The sequence below is a fragment of the Chiloscyllium plagiosum genome, chromosome 1 (genome assembly GCF_004010195.1).
Source record: "Chiloscyllium plagiosum isolate BGI_BamShark_2017 chromosome 1, ASM401019v2, whole genome shotgun sequence".
NCBI classification, from domain to species: domain Eukaryota; kingdom Metazoa; phylum Chordata; class Chondrichthyes; order Orectolobiformes; family Hemiscylliidae; genus Chiloscyllium; species Chiloscyllium plagiosum.
This window is the reverse complement of record NC_057710.1, coordinates 85,264,185-85,283,365: the sequence shown is the minus strand read 5'-3', so window position 1 is coordinate 85,283,365 and position 19,181 is coordinate 85,264,185. Positions and strand designations below refer to the sequence as shown.

Here is a 19,181-nt window from a genome sequence, read left to right as displayed (position 1 = left end):
TACACCTCCAATTTTAGTGTCATCTGCAAACTTACTAACTGTACCTCTTATGCTCGCATCCAAATCATTTATGTAAATGACAAAAAGTAGAGGACCCAGCACCGATCCTTGTGGCACTCCACTGATCACAGGCCTCCAGTCTGAAAACAACTCTCCACCACTACCCTCTGTCTTCTATCTTTGAGCCCTTTCTGTATCCAAATGGCTAGTTCTCCCTGTATTCCATGAAATCTAACCTTGCTAATCAGTCTCCCATGGGGAACCTTGTCGAACGCCTTACTGAAGTCCATATTTCCTCCTCTGTAATTTGGACATTTTGCAAGGTGTCACCCGCTATTTCCTACAATCTATATCTTCCATATCCTTGTTACATTTGGAAAGTGGGAGAGCTTTAAAAGTAGCACACTTAGAATTCAAGGCCAGCATGTTCCTCTAAGAGTGAACAGCAAGGGCAACAAGATTAGGGAACCTTGAATGCCAAGGGATATCAAGAGTTTGATAAAAAGAAAGGAAGCATATGTCAGGTACAGCTCATTAAAAATGGGAGACTCTTCAAAAACAGAGCATGTAGGGGATAGCTTAAAAAAGAAATTAGGAGAGCAAAGAGGCACCACAAAATATCTTTGGCAGACAGGATTACAGAAAACCCTCAGGCATTTTATAATCATATTAAGAATAAGAGGATGACCTGGCCACGAGTCGGGCCTACTCGAGACCAAAGGGGCAATGTGTGTGTGGAGCAGGAAGATATGGGTGAGGTCTTAAATCAATATTTCTCATCTGTATTTGGAGAAAGACATTGCAACCAGAGATTTCAGTTGGGAAGCAGAGGTTCTAAAACATGTAAAGATCAATGGGGAGGGGTGGAGTGGAATGAGGAGAGCCTGGCAGAGATATTTAATACTTGGCTGGCCACAGGCAAAATGTCAGATGACTGGAAGATAGTTATTGTGATTCCTTTGTTCAAAGAGGACAGCAACGATAGGCCAGATAACTATAGAACAATTAGTCTGATGTCAGTGGTAGGGCAATCATTAGAAAACATTCTGAGGGACAGTATTAATCAACACTTGGAAAATGGGATTAATCAAGGATAATCAACAGATTTGTTTCAGGGAAATCCTCCATTGATTAATTTAATTATGTTTTTTGAAAAGGTAACTAAATATATTGGTAAGGTTAGTGCAATTGATGTGATTTATCCAGAGGCCTGACAAGGGTCCAAGTGGAAAGCTGGTCAAAAGGGTAAGTGCCTATGGAATCAAAAAGGCAGTTGTGTGTTGATTGGGAGGATAGTCTCAGCCTACAGTCTGATATTAATCTGCTGTTAAATTGGACAGAACAACGGCAGATTGAATTTAATCCTGATAATTACATGGTGATGAATTTTGAGATGTCTAATAAGAGAAGAATATGCCTAATGAATGGCAGATCCCTAGGGAAGTTTGAGGAACAAAGGGACCTTGGTGTATAAGTCCATAGATCCCTGAAGGTATCAGTACAGGTAGATAGGGTGGTGAAAGCTGCATAAGGGATGTTTACCTTCATTAGCCGGGTACAGAATACAGGAGCAAGGAAGTCTTGTTACAACTTTATAAAACAGATAGAATCCTCTGTGCAGTTCTGATCACCGTATTAATTAGAAGGACATGATTACACTGAAGAGGGTGCAGAGAGTGACCAGGATGTTGCTTGGGAAGAAAACACTCAATTATGAAGAAATACAGGATAGGCTATGTGTGTCTATCTTGGAGCAGAAGAGGCTGAGGGTTTCTGACTGAGAGACACAATCATGAAAGGTGTAGACTCTTCCACCCATTGCAGCTGGGTCTAAGATCAGACAGCATAAGTTTAAGGTGAGGAACAAATGTAATGTGCTGCTTGACAGGTTAATGGAGGCAGGTACTTCCACAACTTTTAAGAAACATTTGGGTGAGCAGGGCATAGTAAACTATGTACAGATAAATTAGTGTAGCCTGGTGTTTGTTGGCTGGCAAAGACAAAATGGGCTGAAAGCCCTGTATCAATGTTGTATGACTGTATGACTAAGTTTAATACAAAAATATAAAATATGCAAATGTACTGATATCACATTTTAATACAAAACTAAAAGACATAATCATAAAAAGAGGAAGCCAAAAACCAGATTTAGCAGAAGAAATAGTTTCATATTTGCCTCAGTTCATATACAAACAACATCTAGTTAAGTATTGAAGAAATGAACAATCCCATGAAGTGAAATGCACAACACTTAAACAAAAATTGTCAAAAGCTCTACCTAAGGGGAAAACCTTTTAAGTGGGAAATACAACGTAGGTTCTATCCTGGGTTTTGTTTTGCAGGAAATACAGTGATGCAAACATTTGGGTGGAAGGTACGTTAGAGACAAATTTGAAATGAGAACTACACAGAAACAATAGACAAAACAAAAACTGGTTTTGATTGTTGTGAAGGAGACCAAAACTCAATATCCACACAGTGGCAAACAATTTTAACATAAAGGAAGATCAATGTTACAATATCATATCAATGCAAATTAGAACTTTTGTCACATTTGCGACAGCAAGTACAGTACCTAAATTAAATAAAAGATTTAGAATTTTTCATTGATACTTCATGCTTACTTACCATGAGTTGTAAATGGTACTGAATTGATTTGGAAAACATGGTCTGGAATTTCATGGGAAGAGAGGTATTTTCCAAGTTCAAGAAGGATATCCCTGCAGAAATTTGTGGTTTCTCCTTTACGTAACTTAGGAATGCCTTTGGGCACTACAAACAACATTAGCTTGTCTTGGTCACATTTGGCCACTACACAGGCTTCCACTTGCTTCAAACTTTCAGCTACCTAAAAATATACATAATTCACCATTTAGTATTCACTTTTTTGTTTTAATTATTCATTCACAGGATGTGGCTGTTGCTGGCCAGGCCAGTATTTATCACCAATCTCCAATTCCCAGAAGGCAGTTAAGATTCAACCACATTGTTATGGGTTTGGATTCAAATCTGGCAGTTTCCTTCCAGAAAGAACATTTTTCTGACGATTAATGATGGTTTCATAGTTAGCAATTCAGATTTTTACTGAATTCAAACTCCATCATCCAATTAAACCCAGGTCCCAAGAATGTTACCTGGGGTCCTGAGTTAATAGTCTAGCAATAAAACACGAGGCCATCCCCTTCCCCTAATTTGATAAACTAATTTGTCAATTCACAACAAAAGGAATCTGAATTTAGTGAAGGATCAAAGTGTGCTGATGTTGTCATAGTATTATTAATTTTTGTTTCTGACTTATTTGTAATTTCCATTGCTATAATTCTAATACTGCTCCTTCAAAAAAATCAAATAATAGATTACAGAGACATTATTTTTTATTATCCTTTATATCTCTTCCTAGTGACACAAACAGATTAATTGAGGGCTAAAGTTAAATGATTACAGTATCAGGGTATTGGAGAAAACATCTAAGACATCAGCATAAAAAAATATTTTCAGGCTCTTAATCATTGTCAGTGGCTGCTTTGTAATGCCTTGCTTGAGGTCTTGCATTTACGTGCCTGGGCATCTCCCTTCATCTAGCATTAATGTTCGCAGATGCCTTAGATAACTGCATTCCTGAGCAGCCAATAAATAAGAACTGCCCCACACTGCTTGTGCACTAGATGGTGTGACCTGCAGATGCACAAGCTGGTCACTTTATTTTTCTAGGTGGCAAGAGATTTTCTAGGTAGTGTCAAAGAATCTTAATAAGCTACCGCATTTTCTCTTCTAGGTTTACATACTATAGTCACTGCGCATCAGTGACAGAAGAAGTCAGTCTGTCCACCACTTTAAACACCATCAGTCAAGCAGGCTGCTCTGCTCTGGATTATTTAAAAGGTTGAGTGTTGGAGCTCTACTCTTGTGGACAAGTTGAGACGATTCAAACAAGCTCTTGACTTGCAACTTGTAGTTAGCGCTCCAGCATCTGCAGTACACATTTTCACCTTGTAGTTAGTGGACAGGATTTGGAGAGTCACGAGCAAAGTTGCTATTGAACTGCCAGCTCTAACCTGCTTGTGTCAGACAAGGAAGCTAATACGTGTTGTGGATAAAGGGGAACTGGTACATGTACTTAAAGTAGATTGCCAGAAGGCATCAGACACAGTGTCACATCAAAAGGTTACCTGGAAAATAAAAGGTTACTTGGAAAATAAAAGCTCACGCTTTAGAGGTTAGCATAATGATAGAGAGTGGGGATTGGTTGGCTAACAGACAGCAGACAATAGAGGATGGTGGTCATTTTTCTGCTTGATAAGTAGTGAAACACAGGGGATAGTGCTAAGGCCTGAACTCTACTCATAGAAGGTTTAGCTGCCAAATTTACTGATGATGCAAAGATAGTCAGTATGGCAGGTTTTGAAAAGGATATGAAGTTTCAAAAAGATACTGATACGTTTAGCGAATAGGTAAAAATCTGGCAATTGGAATAAAATCTGGGTAAATGCTAATTTACTTACTTTGTCAGGGAGATTTTTAAAAAAGCAGATTACTCGAATGGTGAGAGATTGCAGAGCTCTGAAATTCAGAGGCATCTAGGTATCCTTTGCAAGAATTGCTAGAGGTTAATAAGTTCATATAACTAGCAATTAGGAAAGCAAATGGAATATTAGCATTTATTACAGGAATAATGGAATATAGAAGTAGGGGCTTATGTTTCAGTTATATAGGGCATTAGTGAAACTACATGTACAATACTACAGAGACAAAAAAAAAACTGCAGATGCTGGAATCCAAAATAGACCAGCAGGGGCTGCAAGAACACAGCAAACCAGGCAGCAGCAGGAGGTGGAGAAGTCAATGTTTTAGGTATAATCCTTCTTCAGGACCGGGATGGAGGTGAGGGGTGCTGCAGATAAAGAGGAGATGGGAGAGGGTTTTACGTGGGGAGAGGGGCAGAGTGGTGAGGTAGCAATAGGTGAACACAGGTAGAGGGAACAACCTGGTTGGTCAATGGGAGGAATGAATCTGCTTGGTGGCTGGAAGGGAGGGTCAGTAAGTGGAATGGAAGGGAGTAGGAGGGACTGGAAAGGGAATTGAGGCATGGAAAGGGAGATTATTTGAAATTATAGAACTCAGTGTTGAGTCCTCTGGGCTGTTGGGAAATAAGGTGTTGTTCCTCTAATTTACTGTCTAATTCACTGTGGCAAGGGAGGAGGCCAAAGATGGTCATGTCGGAGGGGGCATGGGAGGGGGAACTGAAATGAGAGGTGACTGTGAGGTCAGGTCAGCCCTTGCGGGCCTGGCTGAGATGCTCAGCGTAACGTGCCCTTAGTTTACCTTTGGTCTCGCCGATGTAGAGAAGACATCGGGAGCACAGGATACAGTAAAATAGGTTGGAGGAGAGGCAGGTGAACCACTGACTCACCTAGAAGGACTGTTTGGGGCACTGGGTGGAGGAGAGAAGGGTAGTGTGCTTGAAGGCTTGAATTTTATATGGTTGCAGAGGAAGGTACTGGAAGTTCAGGGTGGGTGAGGATTGGTGGGGAGTGTGGTGTGAACTTGTGTGTGGAGTGACGAAGGGAGCGGTCCTTGCGGAAGGCAGACAGGAGTGGAGAGGGGAAGATGTTCTTTATGGTGAGGTCTAGTTAGAGTTGGCAGAAGTGTTTAAGGATGATCTGTTAGATGCAGAGACTGATGGGGTGAAAGGTGAGGACAAGAAGGACCCTTCTTTATTATGATTGGGTGGGGTTTAGAGCAATGCAGCAGAGAATGGAGGAGGTGTGGTGAAGGGCTGTTCGGATGACAGAAGGAGGGAACGTATGCTGTTTAAAACAGGCGGACATCTGGGATGCTTGGGAGTGGAACGTCTCCTCATCCAAGCAGATGCAACGGAGACGGAGGAATTAGGAAAATGGGATGGAGTTCTTACAGGATACTGAGTGGGAGGAGGTGTAGTCCAGGTAGTTATGAGAGTCTGTGTTTATAGCAGACATCCATCCGTAGACTATCACCAGAGATGGAATTGAAGAGGTCAAGAAAGGGGAGGGAGGGAATGTCCGAGAATTTAAGGGCAGGGTGGAAGTTGTTGGTGAAGTCGATAACTGCTCCATTTCAACCTGGGTGCAGGATGCAGCACCGATGCAATCACCGCTGTAATGGTGGAAGAGGCGGGGAATAGTGCCTGTGTATGTACTGAAGAGGGATTGTTTGGCATAGCCGGCAAACATAACTGGGGCTGAAGTCAGCAAAGGCTACTTTATTTAAGGAAGGACATAAATGCATTTGAGGTAGTTTAGATAAGATTTACTAGACTAATACCAGGATTAGACAGGTCATGAGGAAAGGCTGAAAGACTAGGGTTGTGTCCGCTGGAGCCTTTAAGAGTGTTATGGACCAGGCCAGACCCCCTCAGAACATTTCTAGAAAGTAGCCCAGACCATAACTTTGCTAGTTGTTTTAAGCAGGTGTAGAGTGGATATTCAGGAGCGACGCAGCTGGCTCAACCACTTTGTTTTAAACAAAACAGAACTGATTTGCAAGATTACTGAATGAAACACAAACAAAAGGTAACAGAATATAGAATAACTTAACCTATCTGAAAACCCAACAGATTATTCCAATTTAATGACACTGTTCCAAATTCCTGCAACAATCCCCATAAACACCCCTTGGCACAAAAGGTAAAATCAAACACAGGGTCTTACAGAAGAGATGTCAGAGGGATTTAGCATAGAATATCTTCCATGTAGCTGTTTTTTTGACCAGCAGCCTCAAAAAACCAACTGTTGCTCTGAACAACCAGACTGCTAAAACCCAAACAAAATCAGTGAGAAGCTGAGCTGGGAGAACTGGTCACTCTCCTTTCATTGTACAAGTGTTTTATTTTAAAAAACTTGAAAGCCTTTTGCCTGAGGCAGTATCTGCTCGCTATAATCAAACTGGCCCTAAAACCCATAAAAACCAGACCTCCTAGAGTCTCTGAATTTACGACCCCTCTGACAACACAACCTTGTTAAAGGAGCAGCGTCATCACAAGACTAAAAGGCAACTTGACTGAAACTTATAAAATACCCTGTCAAGACTCTTCATGATGAAGAATGAATATTTCTTACATGAGAATCTAAAACTAGGGGTTCTGAAAATCTAGAGTCACCCATTTAAAACAGAGATGAGGTGAATTTTGTTTCCTCCTAAGTCTTTAGGATACCTGAAAAAGTAATTAAAGCAGAATATTTTTAAGGCAGAGGTAGATTCTTATTGAGCAAAGATTGAAAGCTTTTTGGGGATAGGCAAGAATGTAGATTTAAGATTACGAGCATCTAGCCATGAAATTATTGAATGGTGGAGCAGGCTCGAGGGGCTATCCTTTTAACTATGACACATTTCTAACTTATACAATGAATCACTATAAAGTAATGCAACTACATTTCTTTTTATTCCTCTTTTGTATTTAAGATTTGTACCTGTGTACTTTTTACGATAAGAGATGACACCTTAAAACTTTTCACTGTACTTCTGTAGTTCAGTACACGTGACTTTAAAGGATATTCTAATTCTAGCCTACTTCTGCTCTTGGGTCATATGTTCCCACCAACACGGGACTTTAGAATAAAGACAGAAAGAACTGTGGTTGCTGCAAATTAGATTCAAAAACAGAAATTGCTGAGAAAGCTCAGCAGGTCTAACAACATCTGTGGAAAGAAATCAGAGTCAATGTTTTGGGTTACATGACCCTTCCTTTGAACTCAGGATTTTAAAATGTTGTGTGAATGGCGATAACTGTTTGCCATCAAAGCAAATACCTATTTGAAATACATGACCCATTCGAGATAAATAAAATTCTCTTTAGATTGAGTTTTGATAGAAAATCAGATCAAAGAAGAAAACTAGATAATTCTGAATAGATGCCATCATGTTTTGCCAGATCTCGAATGCTGTTAAATATGAAGAAGCCCACTTCTCATATGACCTACTGATTTTATTTTTAAAAATGCATAGCTTAGTCCTAACCCAGTCCCATGTTTGTGCTCAATAAATAAGTCAAACAGATGCTTTAATTTAATGGCTTCTTCATATTCCAAATTGAAATTGTGGCCTACAATTTCAGCAACTATTACTACAGTTACTTTTATCACATTCATTATAACTGTGATTTAACTGCAAAATTACCTGCTGGATTCTTTCAAGATTCACACGTTTCCCATGACGTTTAATCTGGTTGTCCTGACGTCCTACGTAATACATGTGTCCATCTTTAATGATTACCCAGTCCCCAGTGGCTCTCATTGTACCTGGACACACATCTTTTTCATCATCAAGAAAACATACACGCTCTTTACCACCTGTTAATGAATATTACATATATAATAGATAATTAGTTAAAATATCTGTGTCCTATAATTATAATGGATACCAAGTGAATGGGTGAGGCAAATGTGCTCTACTCAACAATGACAGCTTTGATCTGATCAAAATTGTGAATCTGAAACTGAATTCTGTGGTCTCCTGGGGTTTACCCACAGATATACATCTCCCGTAACACTAAAGATAGCAGTTAAGTTGTTTAAAATACTTTTAGTCTTTTATAAAAGAACAGAGACTGCCATTCTGCTGACACATTCTCACTTTAGCCACTGCAGAGTTGCAACCAAAGCAAAGAACCAGAAAGCCCCCTCTATTGACATCGTCATATACAGTTATGACACTCTAGATCCTATTCCACTGTTGAAGCCTGATCCTCAGAGCTTCATTTTGTCACAGCTATTAAATAAATACCTATGTGAACTAAATATATATTTTTGTTGTCTCACTTATGAACACATCAAATACAGCTTATGTCACATTTAGTGGCACTTGCCGTTCTTCAAAATTATAAGCTATTTAATGATTTGAAAAGTTATAGTTTCCTCTTTGGTTAAAAGTTCAATTAGAATTCTGAGTGCAAATTGAAACAAGGCAGCGATAGAATTGCGTTTTCTGTAGCTACCTGAAACCATTCCATATATTAGTAAACCTGTTTCATTTAATGTTTCTTAATTTAGTTCATAATTTTCTATTTTTATTGCATTTACTATTGTGGTGGCTGTTACTTCAGAAATATAAACATCAGAGGACTAAATAAACTTGCAAATTTAATTTTAAAATCAAAGCAGGAAACTGTGTTCTCCATGGAACAGTGAGATTTCTTACAGGAGAGTTCTAGATTTTGATAAGCCTGGGGAATATGGAGTCAATTTACCCAAGTTTGAAAATAGATGTCTTCAGCCAGGTTAAAAAAAATATTTCCCATTCTTAAAAAGATCTTAGTCAAAGCTAGTAAAAATGTAAATATAATCAAATCGGATGTTTAATTATTGAGATTTTTCAGAATTTTATTTAAAACCTCTAGCCTCCCAAAAGGAACAAAGTCAAGAACATGTTTTTTGTGTTATGAAGCTACAAAGGAAAAATCATTACCTATGAAAACTTGTCCTTTTCCTTCTTGGACTACCTGACCAGAGTTATCCACAACATCCAAAACAGTTCCCAAAAGTGGGAGTCCCAAAGGTACACACTCTTCATGTCTAAAACGTAAACACAGGTAACAATTCATTCTCACACCAGTTAAGATGCTGGCTATTTCCAGAATTTACCAACATTACTGACTCTTATGGACTAAACCTAGATGCAGGACTGCTTCCTCCAAAGTACAACTGATACCTGCAGTCACAATGGTGAGATAACTACTGATGCAGCTGGGCAATATACAACACCCAACCAATACAACCAGAACAAATTAAGAGATTATTCACCTTTTTGCACAAAAGACAATCCTGTTTTCACAAATTGCTACGTAAGTAAAAGTAGTAATGACAGCATGAAATAAATTAATTCACTATGAATCACAGTGAAGGTTCATGCGTTTTCTTTTCATGAAGAGATTAAACAGACTTACAACTGAGTGGCATCACGCAGACTTTCTTCAGGAATTTTGTAAAATGTAGCCCAACTTGATACTTCTGTAATCCCATAAAGATTGAAAATTTCAGTTTTGTTGCCTTCTCCTCGCCAACATTTGAGTACACTCAGTGAAGGAAATGCTTCGCCCCCTAGTGCTAATACACGTAGTGAAGTACTGGCTGAAAGTACAACTGATGTTAAAATTTCTGATCCAAACCATTTGATCAATGTTGGGGTGGCCTAGGGAAAGAAATTAAACTGCCATATTAATCCAAGATTGACAACAAAAAGATTGAACTCTGTAAAATATATTTAGTTTATTTACTTATAATTATATATTTAGCCTATTTACACATAAATTCCCATAATTTTCCATTCTTTCCTGAGAATGCAGGGTCCTGCTGAGCTTCACCTCCAAAACTTGTGGCAACCTTTTCTTTCCTAAGTGGTTATTCCTTATGTAATCTTAGGTAATATCAGCGCACTATTTGACTTGAGTGGACATCACAGCTAAGCCTACCCTCACACTATCACTAGTTGCAAATATTATTCAATGTAGATTGAATGAGCAAATAGATTTCAAACAGCAATTGGTCAGAAAGATAGAAGATAAATGATTGTAGTTTGCAGGACACAACACAGAAAGAATCTAGAGTCAGATGGATTACTGAGACCATCATCACGTAAAAGTAATAAGGACAAGCAATATCCTGAAATGCATATCCAGAGGAGAGATCACAGGTACCAGGTAGTAATTTTGAGATAACAGAGCAGTAGTGGAAGCATCTTGGTTTTAGAAAGGATACAGGGAAGTGTTGTGAATACATCATTACAAGTTACCTTTAATTTAGCTATTTACTAAGAAATCGCACAACCAAAATAAGACCCCTCAAGTAAGCAAGTTAAGGCTCCCATCTCATCTTGGTTATTACCAAATTAAATGTTGGAACTTAACTATGATTCCACCAACATTGTCTGTCACTGTAAGTCTCCAGGGTTTGATCTAGTTGTTCATCGTTGTTCTTCAAAGTTTTGCTACTGAACTGTTCTGGTGTTGGATTCTTATAATTTTCTTTCTTTCAAATGTGTGCTGTGATATTATTGATGATTCAATAGATTCTTTCATCCCCAACATTTATTACAGTTCTGGAGCCCTCAAATTTGTAGCTTGCCTTCTTATGCAAAGTAGCACCTATGTTCCTTATTACGTTCAGCCTTAACTGTGTTTGAAACATAATTTACTTCAGGACATTAAAGGTGCCTGCAGAAATAATTGGCCATTCATCATGAAGAAGTAGGTTATCAAGCAATGTTATCTCCTCTCTCCCAGGAACCAGCTTGTTCATGTTCCTGTAACCCCACCTTCCCAGAGATGGTTAATTCGCACGCTGCTTTTAATTCCTTTAAAACAGCTTCTCCTTCTCCCTTTAATCTTGGGAAACAGTTCATTTAAAAAAAATGTTTTTGCTATTGTTTCAATCCATTAAGTTCTGAAGTTTACATTGTTATAGAAGGATAATAGGTAAGTAAAACATGCCATCTGAACCACCTTGAAATATTATGAAAACTGGGAGTTTCTAAAATTAACAAGAACATTCTGAAAGAATAGCTTTTTGAATTATGGAAAGCAGCAAAATCAAAAAACAAACTGAAGAATAATATGTTTTACATCAAACTCTGAAATCAAAGGCAATGTGTTTAAGATCAGAAGAGGAATGGCAGCCAGATAATTTACATTCAAAATAATTTTATTTAAGGCTTAAGAATATGTTGAAAACTATCCAGAATGTAACAAGACCATTCAATGAAGGTTGTTAGCAATCGATTCAAGGGAACTGAACAGACTTCTAGCAAATAAATACTTGAAGAGTAGAAGAGAGGAAGGTTATTTCATTTTCTAGACTTACGAACGTAATGGAACTTAAATGGTTTTATGACCACATTGTCCTTTAGAATCTTTGGGTCAACAATTACATATTCTCTTTTCCTGTCCTTAGCTCAAAACCATGATGAAGTCCTTCTCCTCTAGTACCTTTGGTCCAGAAGCCAGTGGATTCACCTTTGATGTAAATCCGTTCCACTGCACCATATTATAAAGTACACATCAAAAAATAACTATCCTTAGCACCTCTGAATGCACGTACGACAATGTCCTGTCCAATTATGACATTTGCCTGCAAACAGCTGTTGTTAATATAAATGTTGGGGAACAGCCTTCAGTCAATTTCTTAATGGTTACACTTATCCCCCAAAAGCCAAGTAAAGACCTAAGGTTTGGACTGGACAAGGTGCAGCAGGTGTGAGTACCTCAGAATGAAATGACCATGGCAGCTGCTGGGGAAATATGCATGTTTGTGATCACACACTAGCTAGACATTAATTAGAGTGGAATGCTTTTCTATTCACAGATGTTCGCAGCTGCTGCAGTGGTATCCTTGTAGCCATTTGGGTAAAATCTAGTATTTCTTGAATTTGTGAAAAGCTGACTATAGAGGTAATGCCCATGGTCTTCTGCTGCCATGACATCCACATTCTCATAAGTATGATCTGTTCTCCCACCCAAACAACAAATACATCAGCACCAGCGTGTTTCATTGTTCGGCAGCTAATTGAGATGCTCCTGCAAGGATAGGCCATATAGAAATTGACGGCAACAACGAAATTCATTACAACAGACAGCAGCCACAAATCAGTTCAAGTGTGATGCAAAATCGTCCTCCATTATGGTACATATCTCTCCAATCATTCCTCTTGAAACTTGGAGCTTTCGCTAATGCTCAGTCATGTCGAGATAACTGCTTTGGAGATGGTACACCATTCCTTCAGGTTAATATTGCCTCTTCCAGGTGTTCCTTCCTGTTATGCACTGTAGTTGCTTGAAAACTACTAGCTGGGTCCCCTTCCTCTGGCCACATGTTTCTGCCGCAGCTCTTTTGCAATCATTCATTTGTAGGATGATACATAATCAATTGTTTTCCCACTTTGTTCCTTCACTGCACAATTTGCAGTAAATGCTGCCGTAAAAGTAAGCCTAACAATCTGCCTCATGTCTCACTTGGTTGGGAGAAGACAAGAATAATCCAAGGCATCAAAAGTATACCCTTCCAATTTGTTTCTCAAACTTCACCTCCTACCTTAGCCTTATTTTTTAAATCATTTATGAGATGTTGGTGTCACTGGCTAGGCCAACATTTATTGCCCAGAGGGATGTTTAAAAATCAACTACAGTGCAAATGTAGATCAGATCAGGTAAGGGCAACAGATTTCCTTTCTTCAAGGACATTAGTGAGGCAGATGGATGACTACGATAATTGACACCGGTTACATGGTCACCACTGGGCTAGATTTTAATTCCAGATGTTTACTGAATTCAAATTTCCCACTGACCTGGGACTGTGGATTACTAATCCAGTGACTGTACCACTACTCCACCGCCTCCCCTTCTAGCCTGGCACAAACCTTCATTTGTGAAGTAAAGCTTCTAATTTTAAAACTTAACCTGGCTGAACTCTGCACAAGGAAAACAAACCTTTTGGAGCCATTCATAAGCTTTTACAACTTGCTCATAAAGTCATCACTGCTGATTTGATCCATTCGCAGCAACGAAAACTGCACCTATTTAATCTCTGCAGTATTTGTCAATGTCCTAGCAGGTTACTATTCTACGTATGCATATTGAATCAGACTATACCCTATTTCTTCTACCAATGAGGATGGCTTCATCGGAAGGGTGGTCAGACATCCAAATCTGGGTCCTTGCCACCATTTTAAAGGCTCATGGAGTCCCCTAGTTCAGTCAAAATCTGGCCTCATGGTTCAGTTCTATACTTGGTATATGCATTACCAACTGGCAGTATTCTACTGACCTTTCTGTTTTGGTCAGCCATAAAACCTCAACTCCTTAGACAGAAAACCATTACTTTGGGAAACAGTTTATATAACTAATGGAACATTACTTTTGAAAACAATGTGCAAATCTCTAAATTGACCTTTAGCACCATACCTGCATAATAGAAACTTTGTGATGGTTAAAAAGTATGTTGGCTAATGTCTTTGGCATCCTTTTAATCACTGGGGGAACAATGAGCAGCGTAGCTCCACTGCTCAGTGCAACAAACATTTCAACAACAGAGGGGTCAAAAGTCAGAGGGGAAGCCATAAAAATTATATCATCTGATGAAACCTTGAAAATAGTCCTGTAAAATAAAAAGAAACTTTAAATATAGTACAAAAAAGCAAAAGAACAATTATAAGTTTGCAATTATAAATAAAAAGGTCACAGTGAATGTTGTGAAAGTAAGTTAGGGTCGGAACAATGATTTGACTACGTAATTTGGAAGACGAAATAAATTATTAATAAAACAATGTGAACATAATTGAGCTCTTGTTCCAATCTGGTCTTATGTGCCCACTTATCCAAACTATAAGCTGCTTTAGCTGCACCCATGATTTGATAAAGCTCTTCCAAACAAACAATGAAATCTCTTAAAACTAGCAGCTTAATAATGATACAGGGACAAGATAACAAGGCAGATGAAAAAAAAACCTTCAACCTGACAGTTCTCATCTTCCCAAATTCTCAAACCTACCATTTTCTTATTTCAATATTTAACTGCACCTTAAATACACTCAATATGTTGGACCCAACCACCTTTCCTAGCAATTTATTCAACAAGCAGGTCACCTGATGTTAGCCCGGATTATAAACATAAAACTAGGACTCAGTACCCTTTAGACCAACTCTCTTTGCATAACTGAAAATTTTGTTTGGGATTACTTTCTGTGTCTGTTAAGTATTATATACATTGTAAGGTATTCTCTAATTTGGAGGCAGACGAGCTTTACTTTACAATAAATTGTCCTGCTGGAGTCTTCCCTCTAGCAATGGAGAACTGCAGGGTAAAGAACTTCCCTCTCTCCACCAGTGAACCCCAGGTCTAGACTTTGGAACATTTGAAAATGGCAACTGGTACCTGGTGGTCTCAACACAAAAGTGTTAATTTACTAGATACAAAATTAAATTGGCAAAACACAACAGGCGTAAGTTGGAAAAGTTTTTTTTAAAGTAACTGACACCTCCACATCTTCCACATATTTATAAGGTCACAACTAAATGTGTTTCCGTTGCAAATACACAAATTTTGAAGATGTTAACCTGCTAATTACTGCCCTTTTCACTGTGTGCCAGATTTAAATTTAACAATTCACAGTGTTCATTACACTAGAATTCACCACTTTTCCACATATTGGAATTCAACATATGCAGTCTTATGCTAGAGACCCAATTTGTAAGGAATGTATCTCAGAGACTTCACGTTTTTCTGGCTTCCAATTAGTTTATTTTAATTCACTTACGGGATGTAGGTATCGCTGGCTGGCCAGCAGTATTCTCCATCTCCTTCTTCAAGAGTTGAGGTCCAGAAATGCCCTTAAGGAGGGAATTCCAGAATTTTGATGCAGTGACAGTGAAGGGATGGCAAAATACTTCTAAATCAGGATGCTGAGTGGCTTGGAGGGGAACTTGTAAATAGTGGTGTTCCCATGAACCTGCTGTCCATGTCCTTCCAGATGGAAGTGCTCATGCATTTGGAAAATGCTGTCTAAGAATCTTCAGCAGATTTCTGCACAGCATCTTGTAACATTACTGCTACTGAGTGGTGGTGGAGTAGATATGGTGCCAACCGAGCAGGCTGCTTTGTCCTAGATGGCGTTCAGAGTGCTGTTGGAGCGGCACTCACCCAGGTAAGTGGGAAGTATTCCATTATGTTCCTAATTTGTGCCTTATACATGAAGAAAGGCTTTGGAAGTCAAGTGGTTAGTTAATCGCGACTTTATTCCTTGCCTCTGACCTGCTGTGTTTATATGGCAACTACAATTGAGTTTCTGGTCAATGGTAACTCCCAGGATGTATAGTAGGGTTGGTTGTCAGATTTAAAACTGTTCCTCAATTTTTTGTAATCGTCTTCCCTTGCCAGTACCCCAAATTGGTTTGGTATGGCAGTTGATCAGCCCAACATGGTCTCAGCATGGACTTCCAATCTTGAGATGATTTCTTGAAGTGCACTTTTGCCAATGGCCAAGCGCTTGAGAGAGACTAATATTTGAACTTAAAACTAAGAAGGTCTGCAATATGTAACTTCTAATTTTACTTTGTATGTTTCACACTTTATTACAATTACTGTAATGCTTAACTTTTAACTTTGTTCTTTATTTCTGCCTTATTATGATGCTTATACGCAAAATGGCACCTTACGTGGTAACATATACTTTCCACTATACTCTTGTATTTTGTTCTTGAGGACACATGACAATAAAATCAAACTGTAGCTCCCAACCTTGCAGCCTGCCTCCCACCCACCTCCCAACCTTAATCACCATAAAAAGGGCCATTCTTCCATACATCTTATCAGTGTAGTGAGCTTTCTCCAGAGTGACTTTTGAAGAATGGTCACTGCACCTGAAATGTTAACTCCGCTTTCTCTCTACAGATGTTGCCAGACCTGTTGAATTTCTCCAATTTCAGTTCTTGCTCCCTACTTTTACATTCCATTCCCAAATGAAGGCCAACAATCCATTTGCCTTCCCTTTAAATGCTGAAGTTGGATGAACTTTTTATGATTCATGGACTAGCACTACCAAATCCTATTGTTTTCTGTCTTCTATAGTCTTTCCCCACATAAATAAATACGCAGGCTTCTACTCATCCTGCCAAAGTGCATACAGACAGTCCCCAGTTTATGAACATCTGACCTATGAACGAGATCCCATAGAGAGGTTTGTCTATCTCAAACACTGCAGCCAAGAATTTCCCAAGGCATAGTACAATGGGGAGACCAAGCAGACGCTACAGTAATGGATGAACGGACGCCATACATCAGCAGACAGCAATGTTCCCTCCCAGTCGGGAACAGTTCAGCATTCAAGGACATTCGGCCTCAGATCTTTGGGTGACCATCCTCCAAGGCGGACTTCAGAATACACAGGGTTGCCAAGCAGAGGCTGAAAGCCAAGTTGGGAATGGCTCCGGTTTTCTCCCACAATCCAAAGATGTGCAGGTCAGGTGAATTGGCCATGCTAAATTGCCCGTAGTGTTAGGTGAAGGGGTAAATGTAGGGGTATGGGTGGGTTGCGCTTCACCGGGTCGGTGTGGACTTGTTGGGCCGAAGGGCCTGTTTCCACACTGTATGTAATCTAATCTAATCTAATCAATCGGGATCTTGGACTCATGTCACATGACAGGTGACCCCACTACTCTATAAACACACACACACACATACACCCTCTCTCAGATACACACGCACACCCTCTCAGACAGATACACTGTCACAATTGTGCACATATGCATACACGTTCACTCTCTCTCTCTCACACACACACAATCTCTCTCTCTCTCTCCCTCTCTCCCTCTCTCACACTCACATGCAAATCTATGGGGCGAATTTGTATTTGCAGTTACATTGTATTTTGTTCAAAAAGCACACGCTCTGAAGGTAGTCAGTCAGTAGTCAGGTAGTTTTATAAATTCCTACTTTGGAAACAAATACGGTCTGGTTCAAGGTTGGAATACAGACAGAGTCCAACCTTACACCTTCAATGCATTACCTGAGTTGAGCTGTCACTTTTTATTTTAAAATGTTTGGATTTATATATTAATGAATTGAAACCTGCAAACAATTCTAAGTGGTTAGAGACTTAACAGCAATCTGTTTGTTCAATACATCGCATCAGTTGTATGTCACTTTGATGTTTTACTATAAATTGTTTCCTATGATCCTGCCTCATTAGCTACATGACGAAGGAGCAGTGCTCTGAAAGCTTACACTTTTAAATAAACCTGTTCGACTATGACCTGGTGTTGTGTGATCTTTAACTTTGTCCACCCCAGTCCAACACTGGCACATCCACATCTTAATTTTAAATACCAGACATGTGAATGTTTCCTCATATTTACAAACAGCTATTTTACATTATCTTGCACTCTGTTTTGACTTACATACAAATAGACTTGCAAATGTACTCAAGGACAGAATCAGTTCATAATCTATCAACTGCCCATTAACTCATATTTCTCTACATCATAATCCATCTGTCAAGTTTTTGCTCACTAACTTAATATGTCTATATCCCTCTGCAAACACGGTCATCCTCACACTTCCCTTCCCCCTTATATTTGTGTCTTTGCAAACTTGGCACCAGTACATTCATTTTCCTCAACCAAGTCATTAATTTCTATGAAACGTTTGCAGCCTCTCTCTCGCCCACCCACCATGCATGCTCCCAGTCTCGTTTCTCTGCCCCACTCCATTCCTCTTGCAGCCCAATTGTGTTCTTCCACTCCCAACATCTAATGCACTCCTGCCCATTGCACTTCTGTTGCAGACTCCTTTTCCACCCACAGCCCTCTTTTAGTTTTTTCGTCCCTGAACCCCACTGCAATTTCCTGTATCCCCAACCCTCTGGTGCCAATTTGCCCCACTAACAGTAGTCATATTCAGCCTTGACAAAAAAAAAAGGAGTCACTGGACATGAAACATTAACTTTGTTTTTCTCTCTCCAGAGGTGCTGCCAGACCAGAGTTTCTCTGGAAATTTCTGCTGGTTTCTGGAAACATGTTCCTCATCTTCAGCAAAAGTATTCCTTGACGATTCACTCCCTTGAGTGTACATAGAACATAGAACAATACAGCACAGAACAGGCCCTGTGGCCCACGACGTTGTGCCGAACATTTGTCCTAGCTTAAGCACCCATCCATGTACCTATCCAATTGCCGCTTAAAGGTCACCAAAGATTCTGACTCTACCACTCCCACAGGCAGCGCATTCCATGCCCCCACCACTCATTATTGGCCAGTTAACCTTCATATCTCATTTTTCCTCTGCGTATTTCCTTCTTAGTAATCCTCTGTTGCTCTTTAAAAGCTTTCCAGTCCTCAGTTTTTCCACTTATCTTAGCTATGTTATACTTTTTCTCTTTTAACTTTATATGTTTCTTTACTTCCCTCATCAGCCACAGCCGCCCATGCCTCCTCCTGGGATCTTTCTTCCTTTTAGGAATGAACTGATCCTGCAACTTCTGCATTATACACAGAAATATCCGCCATTGTTCCTCCACGGTCATCCCTGCTAAGGTATTGCACAATTGAACTTTGGCCAGCTCCTCCCTCATAGCTCCATAGTTCCCTTTATTCAACAGAAGTACTGTCACTTCCGACTGTACCCTCTCCCTCTCAAATTGCAGATTGAAGCTTATTGCATTAT

At 39.4% G+C, this 19,181-nt stretch overlaps 1 protein-coding gene across 3 annotated transcripts in view; it reads right to left on the bottom strand.

Annotated features, from left to right (window-relative positions):
• The window catches only part of aasdh (aminoadipate-semialdehyde dehydrogenase), a 47,275-nt gene that overhangs the window by 19,270 nt on the left and 8,824 nt on the right, over nt 1-19,181 (bottom strand). For all 3 annotated transcript variants that reach the window (XM_043690440.1, XM_043690450.1, XM_043690458.1), the window contains 5 exons: nt 13,928-14,120; nt 9,920-10,164; nt 9,442-9,548; nt 8,155-8,327; nt 2,629-2,848 (listed from right to left, as the gene is read on the bottom strand). In XM_043690440.1, the coding sequence (XP_043546375.1) occupies nt 2,629-2,848; nt 8,155-8,327; nt 9,442-9,548; nt 9,920-10,164; nt 13,928-14,120 (938 nt within the window). The remainder of the gene's footprint in view (nt 1-2,628; nt 2,849-8,154; nt 8,328-9,441; nt 9,549-9,919; nt 10,165-13,927; nt 14,121-19,181) is intronic.